Below are 27,878 nucleotides of genomic sequence, written 5' to 3'. Positions count from 1 at the left end.
GCATTAACAGCTGTCTCTTTTGAAGCTACACGCCTATTTTAAAAAAAGAAGTAAATTGGATACATTTCAATAGGGATACGTTGCAGCTAAATGTTAATATTTTAGAAACATATTAAATAACTTCCTAATATATCAACGCAATTATAACGTGATTAAATTGGACTCAGGCTTCAGTTCAAAATTCGGAACCAATTTATTATCGCTGAAGAGGAGAACCGGACTCATTTATCCGCGTCCCTCCTCTCGATTTTCTCCGACGGCTGATTTCGTTATGTAGAAGACATTGAGCAGGAGTGTCCACAATTATCAAACCCTTCATTATTCTAATCTAAATCGAGTTGTTTTAAAGTAAGTACCGTGCATGTAACATATAAATACCTTTGAAACATTGTGGACACAAACATTTAGCTCTCCTTTTGCTACCTGACAAATTGCACATGACAAGTGATCCACTTAAGTGTATAAGAGTTCGTTAGCTACCCTGGCTTTTCAGCCATATAATCTTGATCGATAAACTCTTAATCTTGAATCTTACATGATAAAGTTTAATACTATGTTTAATAATGACAGTTAGCTATGTGTGTGTTTCAACTATTATGTTCCCCACCTCCCTGTCTTGAATAGGAGGTATGGCCCTCCGTGCCTGTGGCTTCATTGTGTTCCGTCGCCTAGTGCAGTCGGCGCGTCCCTCTGACGACATCGAGTACCTCCTCCTCCAGACCTCCTATGGGGAGCACCACTGGACCCCGCCCAAAGGTACAGTGTTCCTGGCTGCGTTCCGAATCGCATACTTCTACTTCTTACTACCAGTACCTACTACAGCTGCCCTTAGAAAGTACGTACTTTGCAAGCAGTAGGCATTCAATTGGGACATACTACCTTGTCATAACATTGCGCCTTGAAATTAGCCCACATCCGTCGCTGTCCATAACCCGACATTCGTCTACAGCTGTCATGACTCGCACATGTGACGCACATTTCCGCTGCGCACAGGATTGTGGGTCAGAATAGCCAGAAAAGCCTGCTGGCTTGCATACTGCAAAATACCACCGGATGTAGTAGGACATCCTGGTATTTTTGCCATACTGCATGTGGCATACTATGTATTGGGACATACTACATTCTGTTTTGGCATACTATATAGTAGGGTAGTAGGCGATTCGGAACGCAGCCCCTATGTGACCTTATGACCCCGTTTACACCTTGCATTAAAATGTGTCTCGTATCCAGATTGTATCTAGATAATGATTTAACCTGATTACATTTACACCTGGCATTAAGATGGGTTTCGAGTATCTTCAACCCGATCCGTTTGAGATCCGATCGGCTCTGTCCAGCTGGCAATCGAACGTCACATCCTGTTTGTGCTTGAATATTTTCGTCCGACCAAATTGAGAGTAGACGCTTTGTCTCGTCTGGACTCCAACATTGACCAGGATCCATTTTAATGCTTTCTTGCTAGCTGCCATGGAAGCCTGCTCCTTGCTGGTCTGTAACCGGCGCTTTCCAACGGCTACGTATTTCCACCCGCGTTGTTAATATGTGGATTAAAAACGCATTCCTATTTACACTCTTATTAAATGTGGTCTAAATGCCTCCCTGACCACCTCCGGAGGTGGTTTGGCCGATCGGATCGCAATCCGTCCTCAAAACGTTTTGGGCGCATTTACACCTGTACTTTCATGTGGTTTAGCGCAATCAGATTGCAATCTGATCACTAAAAACACATTTTAATGCAAGGTGTAAACAGGGTCTATGACACAGTCAGAAGACTGACTTAGCAGCAGGCTTGATGAAATTGAAACGGTTTTGTCAGCCAGTGGTGGAAGCTGACCAATGAATATCCTGCTTTGTGAAATGTCCGAGGCCGAGGGGGCCTCCTCAAACGGCAGGAGGCCCGGTGATGCTGCCTTCAGTAGATAAGCACCCAGGATCTGGAACAACCTACCCCCCTCACATTAGACAAGCAACCTCAGTTGACAGTTTTAAGAGGCAGCTCAAAACGTACTTTTATGACCTTGCTTTTAATTGATTTCTTTTTTTCTCACTTTTTAAAAATAATTTTATTGTATTCTATTACACAATTCTATTGGATCTTCTTTTATGGTCTTCTATTTTTATTATGTCTATATTAAATGATATCTTGACATTTATGTTTTGCTTTTTAATGAAAGTTTTCTTTTACTATTTCTCAATTGTTATTTATGTTTCTGCTTTTAATGTCTCCTTTGTAAAGCACTTTGAACGGCATTTTATGCCACGAAAGGTGCTCTCTAAATAAAGTGTATTATTATTATTATTATTATTATTATTATTAGGCTTAATATCTCTTGTATTGAGATTTCCTGCTGCACTTGAATGGTCTTGTGTCCATTTGAAGAAGGAGGAGAGCGGCTAGGTGCACTGGTCTTACTCCATTTTGTATCCTCATTCAACTCTGCTCTCCAGGCCATGTGGACCCTGGGGAAGATGACCTCACCACCGCCCTGCGAGAAACCAGGGAGGAGGCGGGCTTGGGGGCGGAGCATCTGAGAGTGGTCGACTGCTTCCTGCAGGAGCTGAAGTACGAGGTTCGAGGAAAACCCAAGGAGGTGCTCTACTGGCTGGCGGAGCTAAGGGACCCCAAAATGGCCGTCACGTTGTCAGAGGAACACCAGGACTATCGTTGGGCTAAACTGGAGGAGGCCTGTAGTCTAGTTCAGTATAAAGACCTGCAGGGAACTCTCAGGGCAGCACAGCGCCACCTAGAGGCCACATTGGAGGAGAAATAGTAGAACGCTGAGCAAAGACCCTGCATTGAGTTGGTGATAAGGCGGTGAGATGACAATGAATGGAAACGGGCTCTTTATGTGTTTAGATCTCCGTTCGATGGTAATCAATGATCAATAATCAATGATGTGCGAGTCTTGTTGATAAACATGTCCTATGTCTGAGGAAGGAAAGAAGACTTTGCAGAAGTAAAGCCTTTAATATCACTCATATCACACCCCCTCACTTAAAGCCATGAGTTGAGAGATATTATTGGTCCAGTTATTGACTTGTCATCAATGATGAAAACAGTGCGCCACATCTTTCACCCCAAAAAATGTTTAGGGAAAAGAATCATAGGATTAAACAAGTAAATCGATATGAAGTAGTAGTTATTTTGTCTTTTCTGTTGCCAAATGTTTTTCAGCCATGTTGAACTCGGCATTTGAAAGGAGATGTGAGTTCAGGCGAGTAGTAGTATATCGCGTTGGATAAAAGAGTCTGCTAAATGACTAATGTATAATGTAATGAGAGGCAATTGATCCTGTAACAACTTGATGCTGCCAGAAGGGGGAGACAAAGTACCTCGATGCAAAGGAGGTTGAAGGTTCAGTTCTAGAGAGCACTGTTCAACCTATTTATTTCATGCTTGGGAAATCAGATGAGTGATTTTGATAACAGATCTTCATTAATACTTCTAAATTAAAACTATCAGCTCCTCCCATCTTCTGGGAATAGTTTTGCGCTCTGGTAGTAAACATTAATGGGACGGCCAAACTCAGTGCATCGCTAGTGTGGAACGACTGTACTTTGACGGGTATAGTTTGAGTTCTGGAACTCACTATGAATTCTCCTAAATGGACCCAGATGTAAGCAATGTCCAGAAAATGTAAGTCCCAAGCTAGTTATCGTCTGGCCTAATGGTCTCATATGTTTACCTCCGCCCCAGACACAGCACAGGGTGAGAGGTAATGTTTTTGGTGGCGTGTGCGTATGTTTGTTAGCAGGATTACGTAAAAACTACTTTCACGAGTAGAAGGGTGAAGCGTGGTCCAACGTAGAACCCATTCAATTTTGGAGCAGATCCGAAGCACGGGTCGCGTCCACAGGCCGCCCAAACACGGCCGCCCATTCACCTCCATTCTTTCTTTTTTTTTACCAGGATTACTCAAAAACTACCTGACCAATTTTCATAAAACTCGGTGGAGGGGTGTAGCATGGCCCAATTTAGAACCCATTCAATTTTGGCATGCACAGAGCACCGGAATGCATTCAGGGACAGAGGTCTGTGCTCTCTGAGCACCATTTCAGGTTGTATTTGTGGCTGGTGTTGGTGCAGAGAGGATGACAACTTTCTTCTCCGGGGGGGGGGGGGGGGGTCTTATCTCATGTTATGTCTTAAGGAGGATGTTGGACCTTGAATCTTTGGAGTCCTGTCTACATAGCCTAGCCTAGATTCAGTGGCTCATGCTGTACACACAGTGCAATAAAACCACTAACAAAGAAAGTTGTTGCTACTTGATCAGATCAGAAGAAATATCACATCCACTGGATATAGAAAATACCCAACAACTTCTGAGTTCAGATGCTTGTTATTGATTCTGATTTTATAGTTCCCACCAATGTTAAAATTGACATCCAAGAAAATGAACTTGGGATTTGATCCCAAATCCCACCCTGGCCACGTTTCACAGCGAAACTTAACTTTTAAGTGTGGTGTGTTTTTTTTTTTATAGATACTTGATCTGATAATTGACCTGTTCAGCCTCTGGTTGCTTAAAGTGAACATTTAAGACAAATTACCCATTTCAACACTTTTTTTTTTTTTTACCATAGAAATTTTATATGTGATATTTGCATCCTTACAACACGAAAGGAAGAGAAATGAAAGAAAAGTACAAACCGACAGCGACTGCAGCATTTACATCAATGGCTGTGGACACGAGTACGGAAGCCTATTTAGGCCAAATGTGAGACCGTTTTCAGCCATGGAGGGGAACAGCGCCTCAGAATATTGGAACACACTTCAAAGTCACACTTAACACACACACGCTCACACACACACACGCGCACACACACACACACACGCGCACACACACACACGTTAAATGAACAAAAGCACTCAAGCCTTCCCCGCTCCGCTGTACAACACAGCCGGTGTGTGTTGAAATGTCCAACAGCTTAGAACGGTTCCTTCCGATGCATCATTTCTGATTTGAAAGGAGCTGGTCCAACCCTAATATAGCATTCTTGGTTCCAACTCCTTGTTCATTGTCCATGCACAGAGAGACGCCATCCGTGTGGGTGCGTCCCCATAATCCAATGTGGCTTCCTGTACTCATATCTCCCCTCCCTCATCTGCACTTCTGTGAAAACGCATGATAAGTGTAAACTCTAGGCCTACATGGTAAATCCCCACTTCACCTGTCAAGTGATTTCACGTTAGTGGGGGGGAGGTACCACAGAGGTTAGCCGATAGCTGATTGGTTGCTGGTTGGAATCCCGGCTTGGGGAACCATGAAATGGCAAAAAAAAAAACGGTTGCTGGAGGACTGTTGGTTTTCACACCCTACTTTAAAAGCTCTATTCTACTTCTATTGGATTCTAATGATGGGAGGAACGGAGGGAAGCCACTTGAGTGATGGGACCCACTCCTCCTTTAGTCACTCCTCCAGGAGTCACGTCACATCATGTCCCTCCTGTATGACGGTTGCGCTCTTTTTTTGTTTGTTTGTTTCACAATTCCAACCGAATCCAGTCTGAACGAGCGCTCGGTGAGAGGAGTTCCCTCCACTTTGGCTTCTTCCCTGTAGGAAGGAGCGGTCAAGTCCCTCCTTATAGCCTGGTTCATAAAACAGACAAGTGTTCACATCCCGACGACTCCCGACATCAGTTTGCTCCGGTGTTTCAGACCGATGGTTGTCGCGGAACTGCATTTCCTTGGCGTGATATCCAATTCAGGCTGTGATCTCCATGTGTCAGTCTTGGGTTCCGTTGACTGTGACATGCACGCGCACACACACACACACACACACAATCACGCACACGTGAAAACTGCAGAACTTAGAACTGTGGTTGGCTTTGTCATCTTAAAGCATTACCATTTATGCTGGTCAGTATTTCTATACCAAAAACAAACTTACCGGTGTCATGTTTCACAGGTTGCTGTCAGGGCCTATGCAAACCATCAACAGCTCTATAATATGCTCAAAGCGTATATACTATAGGCCTACAGTAGGCCTAGGCTAGACCGGGGAAAGTCTAGCATGTGACTGGAGTTTGAACCAACTCCTAAAAGCAGAAGCCATCTGTCGTAGAGAATTTCAGACGTAAGAGCAAACACACGCGTCAATGAATGAACGTCACTATCATATAAGTGGAACTGAATACCATACGCTACTTCTGATCAAATGAAATACTTAAATAGGGGGGTTATGCTCAAGCGAATAAAGAAGTGGAGGGGTGCGATACAGGAAAACAGTTCTAAATGGTTAGTCGATAGCCTCGGGGCAACTCCCAATTAGCGAGGCGAATGCGTGTTAACACGATACCAACAGTGGTATAATATTCAATACACGGTTATTACTGAACCTTTGTTGCCGTATGGAATTAGGGGTCAAATCTAAGGCGACCTAGTGACGTGACTGAAATAGTAAAATAGGCACACGAAAAAAGATAAAACACAGAATAAAAGAGAACTTTGACCAAACAATATGATAGGTTCTCCTTAGCGAGAAGCTAACTGCATCCACATCCAGTCACATTCACAGTGAGAACTGAACAGGGGCCCCCTGGGGGCAGCAGACTAGCCAAAACAGACGACGGAGGGGACCAAAAAGGAAAGGAAAGACCGAAAAACAAAAAAAAGGAGAAATGGGGAAGCAGAGTGCGTGGTGGTTGGAGACTTTTTCGGTTGACTCTCTGTGTACGCTCTAAATCCCCCCCCCCCCCCCCCCCCCCCAAAAAAACACCCCTAAAGATAAGAAAACGTCGACGCAAGGAGCAGTTTGTGTCGAGTTCGGTTTGACTGCTCTCTCGGCGAGAGTCTACGGAGGCCCTGAGGTTTGGAGGCGGAGGCGGGAGGCGTGGCGGTTGGAAACGTGAGAGCGCTCTTCTGTGTCTGTGAGAGGACGTGACCTCCTGCTCTCTCTCTCTCTCGTCGCCCCCGTGTACAGCTCTGGTAGGGGGGCGGGGCTCAGGGCTCAGGGGTCAAAGGTTCAGAGGGCAAAACCAGCGCAAAGGGTCGAGTGGGTGTGACTAGATGGGGTGGTGGGAGTCGGGGGGGTTCGGGGCAGAATTTGGGTTTGTAGGTTCAAGTTGATTGCATGGAGAGTGGACGAAAGGTTAAACTGACAGACAGGGAACCAGGCAGACCAGGAAGGAGAGGTAAGTCAGACAGACAGGCAGACAGACACTCAGGCAGACAGACAGGGCTAGACAGCCAGCCAGCTAGCCAATGAGAGAGCCGTCCAGTCAGTGAGAGACAGACAGGCAGACAAAGACAGCCAGAGAGACAGCTGACCAGACAGTGAGACAGTCAGTCAGACAGACAGACAGACAGGGAGAGAGCCAGTCATCGACAGAGAGGGATTCAGCCGTTCCATTACAGTCAGGCAGAAAGACGGACAGCTAGCCAGCGCCACTAGCCAGCGCTTCAAGACTACCGAGACAGACAAAGATCGGGAGAGAGGGGAGCGTGGTGGGGGGTTGCGGTTGCAAAGGCGTGGCTCAAAGATCAGGTGTCACGGGCTGGTGTTTGAGGGGGGGGGGGGGGGGGTCAACCCAGCCAATCATCATCATCATCATCATCATCATCAGGACTCCTCGTTGCCGGAGTCGTCCTGGTTGTCGTAGTGACGGGTGCCGCCCTCCCCCCCGCTGGTGGCCCCCGCCTCCCCGCCGGACTCCAGGTCGCTCTCTTCCTCCTCCTCCTCTTCCTCCATGTCGTCGTCGTAGAGGTCGTCGTACAGCAGGTCCGAGCTGCTGTCCTGGGAGGGCACGCGCGTCTGGACGCAGTACTCCGCCAGCGTGGTGGGGACCTTCACGCCGTCGCGCTCCGCCTCCGCCGCCGTGGACAGAACCTGCTTCCTGTGGGGGGGGGGGGGTAGGTGGGTAGGTAGATAGGTGGGTAGGTAGATAGGTGGGTAGGTTGGTTGGTTGGTAGGTGGGTAGATGGTAGGTGATTAGGTAGGTAGGTGGGTAGGTAGATAGGTAGGTAGGTGGGTAGATGGTAGGTAGGTAGGTAGATGGTAGGTAGATAGGTAGGTAGGTAGGTAGATGGTAGGTAGGTAGGTAGGTAGATGGTAGGTAGGTAGGTAGGTAGGTAGGTAGGTGGTAGGTAGATAGGTAGGTTGGTAGATAGGTAGGTAGATAGGTAGGTAGGTGGGTAGATGGGTAGATAGGTGGGTAGATGGGTAGATGGTAGGTAGATAGGTAGATAGGTAGGTAGATGGTAGGTAGGTAGGTAGATGGGTAGATAGGTAGGTAGATAGGTAGGTAGATAGGTAGATAGATGGTAGGTAGATAGATGGGTAGATGGTAGGTAGATAGGTAGATAGGTAGGTAGATAGGTGGGTAGATGGGTAGATGGTAGGTAGATAGGTGGGTAGATGGGTAGATGGTAGGTAGATAGGTAGGTAGATGGGTACATGGTAGGTAGATAGGTAGATAGGTAGGTAGGTAGGTGGGTGGCGGCAAGCATTGGAAACCTAGGTAACGGGCCACAGTCTTCATGTGCTAAATTGTTCCCATTTCAGTTAGTATGGAACATTCCATTATATTCCGTTGTGTCTGTGTGGGCATGGCGATGGCGTTTGTGTATGAACGCAGGTGTGTTTACACTGTGCATAGAAGTATTGTATTTGTGCATAGAAATATTGAATTTGTATGAATTTGAAGTATTGTATTTGTATGAATTCGAAGTATCGTATTTGTATGAATTTGAAGTATCGTATTTGTATGAATTCGAAGTATCGTATTTGTATGAATTTGAAGTGTTGTATTTGTATGAATTTGAAGTATTGTTTTTGTATGAATTTGAAGTAATGTATTTTATATGTGCAGGTTTAACAAGAGTGCATGTGCGTATGTGCCCCTGTGAGTGTGCACATTATAACTATTATAAATATTATGTATTATGTATTATTAACTGTCGTATAATCCCATATGGGATGGGGCCACATTGGGTGGCACGACACGCAAATAAAAATTCATTCATTCATTAATTCATTCATTAATTGATGAGGGATAGCGGTCACTCAGTGGGCGGCTAGTCACCTGATGATCTCGGCGTACTCCTTGTCCTTGCCCTTGCTGTCCCTCCACTTGCGGAACATGACCGAGGCGTCGACGTTGGCGGGCGAGAAGGTGTTGGGTTCGTTCAGCAGGGAGATCACGCTCAGCAAGATGGTCCTACGCACGCACGCATACACACACACACACACACACACACACACACACACACACACACACACACAGACGCAGGCGTGCACAAACAGGCACGCACACACACACACACACACACACACACACACACACACAGACGCAGGCGTGCACAAACAGGCACGCACACACACACACACACAGACGCAGGCGTGCACAAACAGGCACGCACACACACACACACGGTGGAGTAAAAATGTGTGCAAAACGATTTCCAGTGATTAAATGTCTTCCCTCAATTGGGCAGAGGTGATAACACAAAAGTTATAAGCCATATTTTGCCATATTCTGTGTTAGCACCTCATTGAGGAACGACATGTGGTTCACCCGTATACTTGTATATGGATGAATGACAGTAAAACTGACTTGACTTGCTACTCCCTTGCAAACTTACAGGCAGTTAAGTCACTAAAGTGAGAATACAAGTGTTACCCAACACTAACTTTTATAGTGGTAGCAATCAAATCTACAGTTGACCTCTGTGACAGTGTCTTTATCACCATATTGAACATATAATAATTATCTTTCCAGTAATGTCCCCTGCTTTGGCTACACTTCATTTTACCCTCCAACGTTAACCTGTCTATCCAGTGATTAAATGCTAAAAGGCAGCTATGCGAATAATTACACACTAGTTATCTAATCATGGCAATTTTAAACAATTACCCAAATGAATGCTCGTGAATTGTATATTCAAAAACATGAGTATGAATGAACTGTCTGTGTAATAGTGTAGCACTGCATGTTGAACAGTTAGCCTATCAGAGCTCACTTCCTGTGAACATTTCTACTTCATGGGTCCTATAAACTCTACTTCCTTTTTGATCAATTTAAAACACACAAATGCACTTGAAAAGAGGAAAGGGAGACGGGGTGTCTAGGGCAACACTCTCTAAGGCAACCACGGCCACAGGGCGCCTGTGGCTCAGGAGGTAGAGCGGGTTGTCCAATGACCGTGGGGTCGGTGGTTCGAATCCCGGCTCGAGGGTTAGCATGGTGCAACCGCCTCGAGTCCCCGTCGTAGACGGGTTTTTTCGTTGCAGACCTCGTTATTCTGCTGCCGGGGACTTAATGCGTTTCGACGCGGCAAAACCCCGGAAGTGCGCACTTCGCGAACATGCTTTGTTTACTATATACTATAGTCAAGGAAACCACATTTGTCTTTATTGTTTTGTGGGTGTCTAGTTGTTGAACCCAATGTTGTTCTAGCGTGGAATTCTCCTTTAAGACGTCACTCAACATTGATGTCATGCTTCTATTTGAGTTTGGTCATTGCAGAATGTCCAAAAAATGTCCAAAGACATACGAACAGAGACCGGTTAACTTAGTTACCTGACATTCTGGGTGGGGTTCCATCTCTCAGACGGCAGCTCTCCGCTCTGGGGGTCATCGACAGGGGGGTGAAGGATGGAAATGCACACATCGCCGTTCTGTAGAGGAAAGCAAGCAGTAACGGTGATGCCTCAGATCTACAAATAAGTGAACCGTTTCGAAATGTACATGAAACTTACATATACAAATGCCAACTTAACATAATAACGCCCTGGGAAATATTTAATTTGTTTCTACACATTTGCATAATTATGCGTCTGACTGTACTTCTACACTTTGGAAGTCCTACCTCATAGATGTTGGGATGCCACATCTTGGTGAGAAAACGGAAAGTAGGTGGGGAGTAAGGGTAGTCGATAGGGAACTTGATGTGAGCCTAAGAGTGAAACACACATATACAAAATGGTGACCAATGTCCTATCAGTCACTGATATGTTCTCTGTAAAACGCCATAAAAGATTGTACAATAACATAGGAGAGATAGTCTGCCAAATGACAAGTATGCAAAGGGTTTTTTGTTTACAAAGCAGGAGAGTGATTTAGTTCCATGGCTACTGGCTACTATCCAGCTTGTGACATGTCCAAGTTGAAACAGTACACTATGACCTATTATGAGACCCTCTCGAGGTAAATGCAATTTAGTATTAAATTGTCTCAGAGTGAAACGAAAATGAAACATGGGAACATTCTGTGAAACACTGCCCTTGCGTTTAGGGAGGGCGCCGATTTGCTTCTGTCATAGCTTTTGGTATGTTCTAGAAGTGTACTTTAGGAATAGTTCCCTGTGACTTCCTGACGATACTGTAGGCCTCAGAGTATAACCCTGGAGTCTTTAGTTATACTAATATTTACTGGGATTCTAAGACTGCTTTCGCTGACCTAAATCACCACTTGGAGCACACCCAATATACCTTACCCACAGGCCAAAGTCAACGGCCAGGGCCAGAGCTCTTTCACTGTGCTAATGATGCTAACACTGACTAGCCCAGCCTCAGTGAAGAAGTCCCTCATGGGAAAAGGAGACCAGTCTCATCGTGTTCGTTCTCTCTCTGCTGAGGTGCCATTTATATCCGTTCATATCTAAAAATAGACGACTGAAGCGCAACGATCACACAGCAAGGGAAGGAGGCTGGTCAAGTAGAGGGAGCGAGAGAGAGAAAAGAAAGACAGAGCGAGAGAAAGGAAGAATAGAAAAAAGAGAGCTATGAAGAGATGAGAGACACCTTTATAAATCCCACAAACTCCCATTAAAGTAGCAGAGGTGTCTTTGGAAACCAAAACTAGTGCAATAAGAGACATTTACATTGACCCAAGACCTCTAGGCCCAATACAGTCTCAATGTCCAAACCTAGCGAGTCACACACCACCACCGATAAGATCTTAGCAGTCCGGCTCCAGAGCCGGCGTCGCCCTGTCCCGCCCCACCCCCACCACACCTCACCTTAAAGTAGCCCCCCTCGTACAGTGTGTTGGGGGGGCCAAAGATGGCCACCTCCCAGTTGTACAGGTCCGACTCCTCCACCAGGGTGATGCGGAAGCCCTCCACCGGCTGCTCCTGCAGGGACTTCATCTCCATCATCAGGGCCTTCTGGGAACTGGGAGTCGCTTGGTGAGCCATGGCTGGGAGGCTATACCACTTCACTAGCAGCTTCACTTTAGGACACCGCTAGAAGTGAACAGAGGGCAATGCAGATGTTTTTATCCTAGAGTCTGAATACGAATTCTGTATGCCTACTGACATTAGGGCAAACTGACATATTAAAGAAGCTATTTATTAATTAAACAACATGGGAGTCTCTAAAACACAATACAAATGATATATATCTGTTTTAACTTCAAATATGTAAAATTTCAATACAGGAAGTGTTGGGTTCTTTCAATGAACCTGGTTTTACTCTAAAATGCTAACTGCCTTTTGGTAATTTACTAGGCTGATCTTAGACAGCCTACTGCAACATCAGACATTAAGAATTAAGTAAATATAGCCCATCACGTGTAGCAAGGCGAGTGGCTGACTGCAGGCCTTGACAGCTGATAGGGGGAAGCAAAGTTGATGAACAAAATGATCCACGTTACCTCTATCTTCGTAACTCTACTGTCTGTTCACTTGTTTCAAGGCCTATCGAGACAGCTTTCTCCGTTTGTAAACTGCTGATGCATTTACATGGAACTCATTGGTGCGTCCATTCAAGTTACACTGACTGCAACAAATTATCTTGTTGACGAGAGAGGAAGATTGTTTTCTGGTCCTCCTGGTGTGTTTCTCCTCGTTGGGTTCTTGACTCTTGGCATGAAGAGAAAGAATAATGTTAGGATCGGATCGGACAAGCGCCCAGCTGATCCGTGGCTGTTTATGTTTGTTTATCTGCTCTCCTCTCTCAGCCCAACTTCTCCACACCTCGGCTAAACCCCTACCGAGGAAGTTGGTTACAAAAGAACAGCTTTCCTTCTCCACCCCATTCGCTACAACACCTCTTCAACGGAGATCTATGTTATTTGTAGAGCAAACTTTCGAGGAAAAGATCTTGATTGCTTACGAACTACAATGATTTTTTTTTTTTATCGATTTTTATTTTCATCCTATCGATGCTTCCGGCTATCGTTGTACGTGTCTGGTAAACGTGGTTACGTTGTTGGACTCACGTCAACGTGCGCGCACTCCCGTTTAACCAAAAGTGCACATCTTAAGACCTGCTAGTCAGTGATACTGTTTGCCAACACAATTCATTATCATGTTTATGAGCTCATTAATAATTAACTGCGATTTGACTGTTGTATAGATCTGTTAACCAGAGTCAATGAAGTGCCATCTACACACACTTCAGACAATGCTGTCCAATTGGGTTGATGATATACTTATTTTTTTATGCTTGATTGCATTATTATAACTGGACTAGGACTAGGACAAAATGCAGTATGCCACATAATAACTCACTTAACACACATTGAAGTCATGTATATTTTGGAGGCTTGCACATTTTGAGATGTTGCCCCATGACTCCTGCTACCTGTATTGTGTAATATTAGGACACTTTTATCAAACTCCCATTTAACCAAGAGTGCACATCTGTGAGGCCTGTTAGTCAGTGGTACCTTTTGCCAACACAATGCATTATCATGTTTATGAGCTCATTAATAATGAACTGTGACTGTTGTGTTTGTTAATCAGAGTCAATGAAGTGACACCTACACACACACTCAGAACAATGCTGTCCAGTTCTGCTGGCCTGTAGATTATATGGTGACAGTCAATTGGGTTGATCAAATCAATCAATCAATTAATCAATCAATAAATAATACTTGATTACATTATTATGTAAGTTAAATGGATTACTGGTGTCATATGTTAATGGTGTCATAATAGTGAATATGGGATTGATCAGACTGACACATAAAGCATGAATCATGCCACTAGTCTGGCTCTTTGGATCTATCAATTTACCTATTTCATGTTCACACGCCACTCACAACACTTCTTTGACTTCTTAATTCTGCAGAAACCTCACCAGCCAAAAGTATATCCACCACTGTAATAACCGCACAAGTTACGTTTTGTTTGCAGTTTGATTTGCATCCTTTTCCAAGGATGATCAGAGAAGAGTTTTTGGTGGGAAATGTGGTCTGGAAAGCTCTGTCAGTGATGTGTGACTGGTGGCAGTTATCCGTTAGTAAATGCATTATTAAAAAATAAATCATAGCATACAAATATAAGAAATGTGTAAAAATCGATATTTTTTCTTATAGGCTACAAACAAATGTACAATGGATGTAATCCATAATTGTGCTTTTCGGCTTTCTGATTTTAGAACTGCAGAAGTTGCATAAATACCCTAAAAAATACCCTACGATAAACACCCTAAAAAATGACGTCAACACGTCGTAAACACAGGACTGTCGTCATTAAAGTGAAAACGTGACGTCAAACAGGAACCCAAAGGAAGACAGACTGGCAACTCAAGATGGCGTCGCACGATGAGGCAGGAAAGAGATTTCGGTTTCAATAAAACTAATTCCAGGAGCAACTTGTACAACTAAATCTTTGCGGGAAGGCGTCCATAGGTTTTCGGAGAAGCAAGACGGAGCAGATACTGGTAAGACAGTTGTTGGTGGACGTTTGGGGCAGTTTGCTTCAGGGGCGGTGCCACTAGTCCAGGAGGGAGTGAGATCCACACAACAGATCTGAGGCCAGTTCTTCTGAGCTGGGTGGATTTAGCACATATCTAGAATAAACTAACATTAGCAAGCTAGCTTCTTATTGACAGCAGCATAGTTGAGTGTCAAGACTGGCCGAAGAAGGAGGGTTTTGTGTTTCATCTAGCCAGGCAAGAAAGGTCTGATGTACGCAGTGGATGGTAACGGCTACTGAGATCATAGCACTAAGGGTGCGTTCGTTTATAACTGGGAGGTGCAAATTGCGACTTGCTACTAGGAATGATTAAATAAAACACCTCATGAACTCGCACTTCCTCGTCGCAAATTCGGATATGTTTCTCTGCTCGAATGCACTAGATATAACTAGGTAATTGTGATATAATGGTATATAGATATAACTAGGTAACTGTGATATAATGGTATATAGATATAACTAGGTAACTGTGATATAATGGTATATAGATATAACTAGGTAACTGTGATATAATGGTATATAGATATAACTAGGTAACTGTGATATAATGGTATATAGATATAACTAGGTAAATGTGATATAATGGTATATAGATATAACTAGGTAACTGTGATATAATGGTATATAGATATAACTAGGTAAATGTGATATAATGGTATATAGATATAACTAGGTAACTGATATAATGGTATATAGATATAACTAGGTAAATGTGATATAATGGTATATAGATATAACTAGGTAACTGTGATATAATGGTATATAGATATAACAAGGTAAATGTGATATAATGGTATATAGATATAACTAGGTAACTGTGATATAATGGTATATAGATATAACTAGGTAACTGTGATATAATGGTATATAGATATAACTAGGTAACTGTGATATAATGGTATATAGATATAACTAGGTAACTGTGATATAATGGTATATAGATATAACTAGGTAACTGTGATATAATGGTATATAGATATAACTAGGTAACTGTGATATAATGGTATATAGATATAACTAGGTAACTGTGATATAATGGTATATAGATATAACTAGGTAACTGTGATATAATGGTATATAGATATAACTAGGTAACTGATATAATGGTATATAGATATAACTAGGTAACTGTGATATAATGGTATATAGATATAACTAGGTAACTGTGATATAATGGTATATAGATATAACTAGGTAACTGTGATATAATGGTATATAGATATAACTAGGTAACTGATATAATGGTATATAGATATAACTAGGTAACTGTGATATAATGGTATATAGATATAACTAGGTAACTGTGATATAATGGTATATAGATATAACTAGGTAACTGATATAATGGTATATAGATATAACTAGGTAACTGTGATATAATGGTATATAGATATAACTAGGTAACTGTGATATAATGGTATATAGATATAACTAGGTAACTGTGATATAATGGTATATAGATATAACTAGGTAACTGATATAATGGTATATAGATATAACTAGGTAACTGATATAATGGTATATAGCTGAATGCACACAGGTCGGAGGTAGGTATTTTCCCACTTGCGACTTGCCACCTCCGACCAAAAACGAACGCGCCATAGCTGTCTAGCTAGCATTAGCATTAGCATTAGCTAGTGAGGCTACGTTAGCTGACTAATCTAGCTGGTGAGTTCCAGCTAACCAACAGCAAGCTAACAAGACATATAACGTCAAGGTTAGTTACAAATAATGTAGGAGACTGACCAAATAAAAATGATTATCGTCTTTTTCTTTCTACGCAACGATGTCTGGCAGTGAACAAGCAGATTGCAGCTCGCATAGACGGGTCGTGTTAGGGAAACTAATGTTATCTTGCTAATGTTATCTTGCTTGTAATGTTATCTTGTAACGTTAGCTAAACTAAAATAACTTGTCAATCTGCTGTTGGGGCCAACATGTAGGTGGGAAGGTTGTTTGTACTGGATGTTCAGTGAGTTGGCTCAATTTGGCTGGAAGTACAAACCTGTACCTGTGATTACGTCACTTTGACCAACTTTATAGTGTTTAGCCTACTTAAAGTTGTGTGTTATTCTGGCAAAGGTGCACATAGGCAAACATATCACCTCTAACTTAACGGCTATTTGCTCAAAGTGATTATAGGATCACATGTTGCACAACATACGGGCTTGTGTCACATTAAACAACCTCACATGATCAGACTTGGGCCAGATGAGGTTATCAAGGATTATTTTTCTGAGTCCGTGTTGATAGGCTGTATTAGTCCATGATAAAGCCTGAACGTTGTTTTATTTGCACTTCAATTACACTCCACGTATTGACCCGTGGCCCCAAGCATTTGTAAACATTAAGGGTTTGTTCTTTGGAAAGTGTGGACATGGGCTATTTCTGGGATGTTAGCCAAACCAAATGTATCTCCTTTGAATGTATTGCTCAGGGCAGTCTGGGGGAGATGCTGGAAATAGCTGACATGTCGTCTTTGTGTGTTCAGAGCTTGTTTTTTCCACCACTTTTGGATACCTGAGCATCACTCAGAAGCATCTGCGCCTGTAAACCTTGTTTTATAACCAATTGTTTTCTAATTTGTGATCACGTTGAAGAAACAAATCAGTCAGTCAGTTTTTAATCTCTACAATCACGTGTCATTCTAGACTCCAAGTCCATTTAGTTAATTCCAACAAATAGATATTAGAGTTCCAGTTAAAAGTGCCGCTCTCTCTCGCTCTCTTTCTCTCTCTCCCTCTCTCTCTCTTTCTCTTTCTCTCTCTCTCTCTCTCTTGCACATGCACACACACACTCGTTTATGTATTCATAATGCCTGGTTGTGGCATAGCGAGACAAAATAACCAGACTAGGCTATGAATTCTCATGCAAATTGATGGAACGAAAAACCAAAGAGAAAAAAAACACAGAGAGGAATATGCTATGACCAACTGACAAGGCTTGCTTAGTCAGTCTGTGGTTGTTAGATCTCATTTTGATAAAGGGGCCCTTCATGAGAGGCAAACGAATGATGTCTACTTTACAACCCATTTTCCTACAAACTGAGAGGAGTTGTAACAATGTGAGAACATGTATAAGAGAACAGGGATCCATAGATCTCATTCCTTCCTTTACATCTAAAAGCCTAGAACTGACAATGGATCCTGGAGCTGTTTAGTTGCGTTGCATCATAGTCTGCAACTAAAGCTTGTGAATTTTGAACCATCTCAAGATTCAAGATTCATTTATTTGTCCCGAGGGGCATCTAGTCTTCTGAAAGTTGATGTCTTGCTTTTGTCCCATTAAACCGACTGTCTTCTGCGTTTCTATGTTTTCATAGTCTCTAAATGGCTGCGAGGAAGTCTGGATCAGATACCCACAACAATGGTGAGTGTGTCTGCCAATATCCTCCTCCTTCTCAATTTAAGGGCTTTTGTGCTTGGTGTAGGCTCATATTAGGGATGAGACGGTATATCGTAAAACCGTGAACCGCGGTATAAAATGTCCACGGTATTAGAACCGTGACATTCCCTGTGTTTACGGTATTACGTCTACGGTATTACACAATAATGCGCTGCTGAAACTTCACATTTCAAGTTGCTTGCAACAGTTAATTTTGTAATTTAATATAAGCTTGCTATTAATAAACTGAGCTTAATTACAATAGTGTGTATTTTCCATCATGTTTTGCACTGTAGGGCTCTAGAACTCAGCCTATTTGAGGGGAAATGCCGTATACCGTGAAATACCGTTAACCGTACCGTTTAACTAGATACCGTACCGTAATGCAAAAATCCATACCGTCTCTTCCCTAGTTCATATGACCTGGGCAAAATGCGTTTTGTCTGATACTTACTCTTAACTCCACAATGAAACAACATTCCCAAATGTGTCAACTCAGAATGGCAAAAACATCTGTCATTTCTTTCAAGTGTTTCATCTTTGTTGTTAGCCCAGGGCAGGTTCACTCAGCTAATCCTTCCCTTTCCAGGACCCATCAGCTACCTTGATGACGTTCCCTTCAAAATCAATGAGAAGTTCCGCTGCCCGGCCAAAGTGGGGCTTCCTGTGGGATTCTGCTTGCCTGACTGTGGCTCCATACTCGCTGAGCTACATGTAAGTCTGCCTTCCTGCTTTCAAAGAGAGCCCATGTTCCCAAAACAGCTCCTAAAAGTAGGGATGCACCGATTGCAAAATTCTGGGCCGATGCCGATGTTTAAAATAACAATCTGGCCGATGGCCGATGTTTATTTTAGTTTATTTTTATTCCCCCTTTTGTGCCAGGGAAACAAAGAAATGAAGTGTTTGGTTCCAAGACGGCAAATTTTATTTCACTTTAATTTGAAAGCAAACTACACGTGCGTTTGCGGCGTTGCGTCACGGATCTTCTCCGAATCTGCAGCTGGGTAGGCTACGTTTTGCAACAAAAAAAGCCGTAATTGTTGCGCCATAACATCGGCCACTACCATCGGTGAATGTCATTTTCTTTGACGATGGGCCGATGGCAGTCAACTAGGGCAGCACAATTAATCGAGAAAATCGATAATCGATAACGCGGTTATGACCTGCGCGATTAACTAATCGCAAAAGGCCGCAATTAATGTGATTAATAATTTTGCTTTGAATTGAGTGTGCTAGGACACGGACGAATCACAGGCGCTCATGCTGTCTGACCAATCAAATTTGTTCCCGCTGAGTGCGCTGTGTGCAGCAATTTCACTGAGAAGACAGAGCAGCAGGTTAAGACAGGTGTCACAAGACGAGTGCACAGCCGTGAGTAGTGAAAAAATGAGCGAAAACGAGGTCAGTGAGTTAGTAGCAACAAAGGGATCAACGTCTGATTTGGGAGCATTCTGGGTATTATATATTAATATTATATATTAAATATTTTATCGGTATTTATTATTAATCGCAATTACCATTTTGAAGCAAATAATCGCAATTATTATCTTTTGTCATAATCGTGCAGCCCTACTCAGTCAACAAGGCCAACATTGGCCGATGCATCGGTGCATCCCTACCTAAAAGTCATCAGTGCAGCAACATTGTGGCGCTGTTGTTTTAAAATAGGGTTGTCCTCACACCACCGGTGTCCCAGCCAGGCATGTTAAGTGGCTGCAGGAATGATGTGGGAGTGGAATAGCAGGTTATGAGACTTCCAGTTCTTGAATTCCCCTCCCTGTACTTGTAGTATGACTTCTCCCTGGAGCAGCGGAGTGTGCACTGGGGGGCGGAGCTTGAGGAGGCCAGGGCAACGGAAGCCAGAGCCGCCGCCGCCTCCTCCTCCTCCAGGGCCGAGTCCGAGAGCAGGGAGCGCCCGCCGGACGACGACGGCGGCGGGGGGAACCGGCCCGGCCCGGCCGAGGAGCAGGACCCCCCCCCTCCGGCCATGAACCCGGTGCTGGCGGGCCTGCGGCACAACGCCATCCTCACCCCCCTGCCGGCCCCCAGCCTCGCCAAGCAGGCCCTGCCCGGCCTCCCCCAGCTGCAGAGCCTCAACCTGGCCGACTTCGAGCGCGAGGAGGACCCCTTCGACCGGCTGGAGCTCAAGACGCTGGACGACAAGGAGGAGCTGCGAAGCATCCTCCAGAGCCAGCCCCAGCCCCTGCCCCCCGTGTCCCCGCCCGAGGCCCTCCGGTCGGGGCCGGCGTCGCGCGGCAACACCCCCTCTCCTCCCACCACCACCACCGCGAACACCGCCAGCCTTCCGGCCAAAACGGGCTACGTTCACAAACCCAACGGCCTCGTGGCGCTGTTGGACATGGACAGAAGCAGAGGGACGCCCGAGGCCGACGACCGGCCCTGCAACATACGATCGCTGACCTTCCCCAAGCTGTCGGACCCCGGGGACGGGTTTTATCCTGTCCCGATGAGCTACAACCTGAACCCGGTACCCGCCTCACTCCCCACGCCACGTATCCTACCCAATGACAGCCCTCCAGCCCTCCAAAAGACCGACATCATTGGACGACAGGAGCTGCACAGTCATACTCAAAATGGCGCACCAAAGCAGGTGAGCGAGCACTTGCACTCAAACACACGTGCACTCAAACACACGTGCACTCAAACACGTGCACTCAAACACATGCCCTCAAACACACGTGCACTGAAACACACAGGCAAGCAACAGCATACCGATTTCGTCTATGGTCACTTAATATTGCGGCTTTTGTATATTTTAAATAATTGTAAACTTAAATAATTGGGAACAATTGTTGCAAATGATGATGACGACATTAGGCTCATGTCTGTGAATTAGTCTTAAATATTCCATCATGTATGAAATCTACAATGGCTGTTTATGATGGGCAAGAGCCAGTGGTTTTGCTATGAAACCTTAGCTAGTATTAAACATCTACTTCTAATTTGTCCACTGAATTGTAACTGATCGGGACATTGTCCCCCATCTTCCCCAAAGTATTTCCTTTCGAGCTTGTACCTGTGTTTACGTAGCTTAGCTAGCTACATGTAGGCTACTTTACATTACTCTGGTGATGTTTAGCGAAACCCGATGACTAGTCCATCAGGGTGATCTCTGCTCTTTCTCTACCCCAACCCCCCCCCCCCATCAGACGAACTCGGGTCCGGGCAGCGGCCCCGCCCCCGCCCCCTGCGGAGGGGCCCTACTCAGTCTCTCGCCCAGCGAGCGTCAGTGTGTGGAGACCATCGTGAGCATGGGCTACTCTTACGAGGGCGTGCTCAGAGCCATGCAGAGGCAAGGGCAGAACGTGGAGCAGGTAGGCCTCCCCTAGGTTAAATGGTAAACGGACTGCACTTATATAGCGCTTTTCCACCTTAGCGGCACTCAAAGCGCTTTACAATGGCCTCTCATTCACCCATTCACACACACTCACACACCAATGGCGGTAGCTGCCATGCAAGGTGCTTACCTGCTCACTGGGAGCGATTTGGGGTTAGGTGTCTTGCTCAAGGACAGTTCGACATGTGGACAGTCGGAGCTGGGATTCGAACCCCTGACCCTTCGATCACTGAACGACCCGCTCTACCAACTGAGCTACAGCCCCCCCCACTAGGTTAACACAAGTTGAAAGCCGAAAGGACGAGGGGATTGTACGCGTGCGGGTGTGTTTTCATGTGCTTTTATCAATATTATTAAATTATTAATATTAATAGTCTGTTAAAGATAGTCTATTATTAAACAGGTTAATAGTCTGTTAATGATAGTCTATTATTAAACAGGTTAATGAGTCTGTTAATTAGAATCTGTGAGGCTATATGTAAATAGAAATGGAAAATGTACAGATATGTGTAGTCTTGTATTGCTCCCAAGTGTACATTCAGTGCAGGCAGCATTAGTGAGAGCACAGGAGTTCACGTGTCTGGAAGCCCCACTGCACTGAAAAGACTCTTGTTTACCCAGGCCTTTGGCAGCTAAATTGGTTGTTGTTGTTGTTGTTGGTGTTTGTTCTTGTTTGTTGTTGGTGTTGTCTCTTGTCTGTTTATTTGCTTGGATGTAAAGCGACCTTGGGTGTCATGAAAGGCGCTATATAAATGAGTTATTATTATTATTATTATTATTGAGGAAGAAACTGTTGAAGCGGTGTGAGGATTTTGCCTTGATAGATTGGAATCTTGTGCAGTTCAGGGTGAGAGGGGTCACAGATGCTTCCTCTCTCACTTCCTGGTCCTGGATAGTGGGCGGGTCGCATCCAATTACTCTGCTGAGATCAAGAAAGATAGATGCTTTTATTCGATGGACTTATTCAAAGTGCCCATGGTTGTTCTGTGTGCTCTGTCCATCTATCTATCTATGAAATATCAGTGATTCAGTCTGTTTCCAGTGCAGCAGGCTGCACTTGTAGAAAGCATTACAAAACACCAGGGGCAGATAAATCGCCTGAATCAGTTACAATTCACCATTTAAATCAGGTCACCTCCGGAGTACATCAGAAACCAAAACAACCTCACCCATAGCTGAATAAACTCTAATAACTCCGTTTCAACTCCTTCCTTACATGATTTGCGATTTACGTGATTTTAGATTATGTAGTCCGAAAGGAATCCAATTATGTCCACGTCTTGACATTTGGTCGATTTTACTGACTGCTAGATCAACCAGAAGACTATTTCATTCAACAACTACTACTATTCTGATTGCTAATGTTGCTAGCATAAGTGAATGGAGTAGAACATTGCGAAAATTAGCATCACGTCTAGCGGACATTTTGTGAGTAGGAGTGAAGTAAAAATATTTTCAGCTCATTTTGAGACTGGCGGGACATAAAGATAGTTACTTTACATAGCTACAGTAGCTAGAGATGGCCCCCCAAATAATCTTACAACTTGTGATATGTAGACTACATAACCACCATTACAGGAAACACTATACTAAGTTCCTGTTCCTGCAACGGCTCTTTTGCGGGTCTGCAAGTGTGATCCAAAATGGTGGAAGAGACATGTTCGCTTTATCATTCCTCATGATTTATTAACTTTATAAAATAATAATTGTGCCACAGGGCAAACTATTACTCACTAGCTAACACTCAAGGATTCAAGTACAATAATATATTCAGAATGAGTTTTTTCAATCCTTTGTACTAGTAAAAAGAAGGTGTGAGCTGAAGCACGCACGCACACACACACACATACACACACACACACACACTCCTAGTGAAACTGTTGTTTTTTCTTTGTTCCAGGTGCTGGATTATCTGTTTGTCCACAGCCGTCTCTGTGAGCGAGGCTTCGACGCCACTGCGGTGGAAGAGTGCTTGGAGATGTACCAGTGTTCAGAGGAGAAAGTTAGTCACCTCCATTTTTACCCGACTACCTACATGCGGATGCAGACAGTTATGCCTTTTTTGTCATACTTTACCTGAAATTATTAACCCTAACCCAAAATATTAGTCCTTGCTTACCCGTTCCATTCAGACAAACACAAATGTGGTTTAGCTGCTAGCAGAGCTGTTTTTTATCTTTTTTTTTTTTTTACTTTAATCTTCATTTGCATTTTTCATCCATGCAACGACAATACAATAAAACAAAAAAACATAATAAAAACTAACAATAACAGCTTATGGGTACTTCCATCAAGTCATAATGCAGCTCTTTTCTTACTCAAATATTACAATTTCACTATTAGTGGCATCATCACACTTCCTTTTTTAGTCTATCAATTTTTCCCATTTCTCTTCAAACTTTCATTCCTGCATCCTCAATGCATGCGTGAACTTCTCCATAACATAAATCTCCTCCACAACACCCAGCCACTGCTCCTTGGTTGGGGGGGTCTACCTTATACCAAGCCCTCCTTATTGTCTTTTTACTGATCTAGTTCTATTTCAGCCTCACTTTTTTTGTCTTTTCTCCACAGGCCTTGGAGTTTCTCCAGCTGATGTCGCGCTTCGGCGAGATGGGCTTCGAACGGGACGCCATCAAGGAGGTGCTTCTGGTTCACAACAACGACCAGGACAAAGCGCTGGAAGACCTCATGGCCCGCGCCACCGCCAGCTGAGCCCCGCCCCCCCCCACCCCCCCCCCCCCTCGCAGGCTCCGACTGCTTCCTCCCGGCGCCCCCACGCTAGAGACCCGCCCTCCACACCCGCCTCGCCCCCACACCGCCACATCTTGCCTGAGTGGAGAGAACGCCCGTGGCTTCTGATGCACCTTACTCTGGCTAACACACACACACACCTAATGACTCGGCACTTCTGACAGAACTGTGTGCGCCCAGAGTGAAGGAGAAATGTAAGAAATGACACCTGTGTGCCTAGAGTGAAGGAGAAATGTAAGAATACACACCCATAAATGGAAGGGGTCAGACCCTAGTTATCAGTTCTGGGATTCCATGTCTCTTTTAGCTTTTTCTTTCTTGTCGAACAAAAGATGGGTGTGTATGGTTGGCGGAGATGTGGCCAGCGGAAGAAATGGGTCGTTGGGAGCCAAGCTCAAGCCAGCTAGCACTTTGAGGGGTGTGGCTAACTCTGAGGGCTGGGCTGGAAGAGGAGGGGCTTAGTGGACCAGGACTGGGAGGAGCCAACAGCCAGGTTCTTTCAACAGGAACAGTTGAAACACTTGACGCTCCCAGCTAATTAAGCTGCCATCTTCCACTGCTAAACGCAGACCCACAAAATGGCGGAGTCTCTAGGTGGGGGGCCGCGGAGACTCATGAAACTGAATGGACAGCCTCCTGCCAGAACCTTAAAACGCTCGCCGTCGCAAAACAGAGAACTGACTTAAGAAGTGCCCTCTCTGTTCTGCGCCCGGTGTTACGCGCTTTTTCTCTCCCTCATCTTTTCTCGCTGACGTTTCGCTCGTTCATTTTGTCCCGTCTAGTAGGAGGAGGGACAAACACACTTTACTTTCTGGGTCTTAAGAGTTGCTCTTTATTTGCTATATGTTTTAGGAACTGCATTAACAAAACCATAAGAAGTAATAATATAACTGCTACTGCCCCGGTCGGATCTTCTCCCTGCATTGGAACGGACTCCAAAGTTGCCATAGAGAGACGGCGAATTTGCAGGAAATACAAAAAAAAACGTATCCTAATGTATTCAAATGACCCACTGGCACAGAAGCGTGGAAACTGCACAGGCACAAACACACGTCACATACATAAATTATTGAGTTATTTAAAAATAAAAGTACCTTGACACTTTCATTTGAGAATAAAGAGATCAGTTTGATGGAAATGTCTGTATGTAAGGCAACATGGTTTTGACCTTAAGGGTTTAGAAATACACTCTGGCAATGAGGGCCCCTTAAATAAAAAGAAGATTGAAATGTAAGGTTTGGGTTCTGCAACCCAACATCAGTGCAATAGAGATGTCTTATGACGTGTGACGGTTGACTGGCACCTTAGTGGCCCTGTGACCTTTGGGGATTGTGAGACACAAGCCTGAAAACTGACCTATCGCATCGCTGGAGTTATGGTGGGAATCTGAAATGGTGGGAGATAAAAAGTTTGATTTAATGTTTATTATTTGCTTCCATCACAGTTATTGAAGTTCCTGCTACGCTAACAACTTCCAAGATATCGATTCTTTGTCGGATTATCCATGTCGCAAGTCGTTTTCTTTCACACAGTTTGTTCGGTGTGAGTGTGCGTGTTTTGGCATTCCCTTGTGTGCTGTATGAGAAAGGTCAAATCATCCTATATAAAGTTGTTCAAGTCTCCTGATGAAAAAAGAGAATTATTTTTATCAGGAATATATTAACCATATTAAATCGTGTGGTATATTATTATACTGCACATAAGATTAGGTAGGCCCCTCCATAGATTCATATGGACTGCTAACTTGTCCATATAGATGGACAGATATATGTGCCATGACACCCTCAACATTCAATCTTGTACGATGGTTACCTTTCCACCAATGTGAAGGTGATGTATTAAGATGATTATCGAAAACCACTGCCTTCATCTCTGCTTTTCAAGCAGATCAAGTTACAAGACTAAGGGCTTGATTGTCCATTGTAACACAGCGAGAATATTGCAGTGTTAAAAAAAAGACACTTCATAAAGAGTTTGATGTGTTAGTGATTGTATGTTGCCAGTACAGCTGTCAGAAGTGTATGTGTCTGTTTCACCAAAGGTCTCTTGGCAGTGTGTGCTACTCTCCCATAGAAGGGCTGCTAGCCAGCTGCTACTAAAACATCATTTTGGACCAGACGTCGTAGCAGTTACTCCAGTGCTCTCAAAGCAGGGCCCCTTCCAGACCTCGCTCTGCGCTGAAAGCTATTTTTAACTTCACTGTAACTGGTACATTTCTTCTTGACATTACGGACTTCTGTGGGGAGGTGTTGCACAGGAAGAGCTAGCCTTATAAACACGGCGATGGTGGGAAGTGAAGCGTTGGTCAACGCTCTGCAATTTGGGGGTTGAATCTAAACTTGAGATTCATGCAAGTAGTTCAAGTTTTTGTCCCTAATTCACATCAGTGCATGATTTAGGAGAGATACTACCCGTGTGTGTGCGTGTGTGTGTGTGTGCGTGCGTGCGCGCGTGTGCGTGTGTGTGTCGTGGCTGTTCTCCAAGGAATGTTTCTGTGATGATTCCCTTAACATGGAGACACATAACTATGTTACATTGGTGGCGGTGACTGAAAGGTCACTCCAGTGCTGTGACCCTACATTAGAGGGACTGAGGTAGTTATGTAATGTGTAGCTTTGTTGGGGTCATTTCCTGAACTACGATAATGTAATGAATAGTTAATCCTGTAACATGGACTTTAGTTTCTCACCAGGGAGGAAGCCTATAGTCTTTTGCTCAGAAGGCGAACATGCTATCAAGATGCAAACAATTGGTTACAATCGGTGAGGTAGTATAATCTTCAAGTTGGTATATTCATCCAACAATGCATGAAGTTGATGTGTCCAGGCCGCAAGATTACTTTTCGCAACCCAGTTTAGCAAGAACACCATAGAGTTTAGGGTTAAGGTTAGGGTTAAGGTTAGGGGTTAAGGTTAGGGTTAGGGTTAAGGTTAGGGGTTAGGGTCTTCCTTAACCCTAAACTCAATGGTGTTATTGCTAAACTGGGTTGCGAAACGCGTAGACGCGTCCAGGCCAACCCCTTATCTACCTACACGTGTGTAGATCTGAAAAACATAAGGAAGATGGTAGTAGCTCCACATTGATTTGTTGGATTTCTTTGGCCTATCCTTCATTTCTCTCAGTGTTTTGCGAGTGGGGCAGGCGGCCCTGGGCTGAGTTTCCCAGAGGCATCGAGGCGCTACGTCAGTCTGTCCATTACCCTGTTGTTAAGACTTCCTCACTGTGTGACGTAATGTCGTGAGAGACGTTGAACTTGTGGGTCTAACAAATCTGCATTTTGATGTCTTAATGATATAAAGGAGTTGAGGTGGTCTTGGATAGCTCCTGAAATGTGATTTCAAAAATGTTCAGTTTACTCCTGAATCATTTGGGCAGTTTAAATGTGATTAAACGTACACATCTTTTCAATGGTGTGGCTGTTACTATTGATCAGTCGTCAATATATTTTATGGTGGTGTTAAACATATTAAACGTTATCTAGTTGAGGACGTAGGATTTGTGTTTTGGCATAGTGGCCGAGCACGGTATTGCAAACCTAAATGGGACAGAAACAGCAGAACAGAATCTAGGGCTGGGTATCGATTTGAATTTCAAGAATCGATTCGATTCCGATTCACAAGGTTCAGAATCGATTATCACGATTCGATTCAATATCGATTTGGTTAGTGTTACTAAAAACTTCTTTTTTTTTTTGCTGTAACCTTAAAGGAGTAGTAAAGGGAAAATGCATGTTTA

The 27,878-nt window shown here is 44.0% G+C and overlaps 3 protein-coding genes across 5 annotated transcripts; 2 read left to right on the top strand and 1 right to left on the bottom strand.

Moving 5' to 3' along the window:
* Positions 1-245: 245 nt before the first annotated feature.
* Positions 246-3,119, top strand: nudt2 (nudix (nucleoside diphosphate linked moiety X)-type motif 2). Of its 2 annotated transcripts, XM_084446372.1 has the most exons (3): positions 246-348; positions 625-756; positions 2,449-3,119. In XM_084446372.1, the coding sequence occupies exons 2-3, from the start codon at positions 630-632 to the stop codon at positions 2,769-2,771; spliced, it is 450 nt and encodes a 149-aa protein (XP_084302498.1). In that variant the 5' UTR covers positions 246-348; positions 625-629; the 3' UTR covers positions 2,772-3,119. The 2 variants fall into 2 exon arrangements, with proteins under 2 accessions (XP_084302498.1, XP_084302499.1); XM_084446373.1 differs by lacking the exon at positions 246-348 and having other exon boundaries at positions 362-756.
* A 4,443-nt stretch (positions 3,120-7,562) lies between these two features.
* ube2r2 (ubiquitin-conjugating enzyme E2R 2) lies at positions 7,563-13,050 on the bottom strand (the record flags this gene model as incomplete). Its single annotated transcript, XM_084445340.1, has 6 exons — positions 12,598-13,050; positions 11,963-12,187; positions 10,811-10,897; positions 10,522-10,619; positions 9,025-9,159; positions 7,563-7,836 (listed from the first exon to the last, which is right to left on the bottom strand). The coding sequence occupies exons 2-6, from the start codon at positions 12,137-12,139 to the stop codon at positions 7,563-7,565; spliced, it is 771 nt and encodes a 256-aa protein (XP_084301466.1). The 5' UTR covers positions 12,140-12,187; positions 12,598-13,050.
* A 1,451-nt stretch (positions 13,051-14,501) lies between these two features.
* Positions 14,502-25,989, top strand: ubap1 (ubiquitin associated protein 1). 2 transcript variants are annotated; one of them, XM_084445979.1, is made up of 7 exons: positions 14,502-14,612; positions 17,970-18,016; positions 18,621-18,745; positions 19,821-20,642; positions 21,202-21,366; positions 23,290-23,391; positions 23,964-25,989. In XM_084445979.1, the coding sequence occupies exons 2-7, from the start codon at positions 17,977-17,979 to the stop codon at positions 24,102-24,104; spliced, it is 1,395 nt and encodes a 464-aa protein (XP_084302105.1). In that variant the 5' UTR covers positions 14,502-14,612; positions 17,970-17,976; the 3' UTR covers positions 24,105-25,989. The 2 variants fall into 2 exon arrangements, with proteins under 2 accessions (XP_084302105.1, XP_084302106.1); XM_084445980.1 differs by lacking the exon at positions 14,502-14,612 and adding an exon at positions 16,248-16,364.
* The last annotated feature ends 1,889 nt before the right edge of the window (positions 25,990-27,878 follow it).

Source organism: Borostomias antarcticus, assembly GCF_949987555.1.
Source record: "Borostomias antarcticus genome assembly, chromosome: 11".
Lineage (NCBI taxonomy): Eukaryota > Metazoa > Chordata > Actinopteri > Stomiiformes > Stomiidae > Borostomias > Borostomias antarcticus.
The sequence above is the reverse complement of the archived record's forward strand: the minus strand, read 5'-3'. Positions and strand labels throughout refer to the sequence as shown.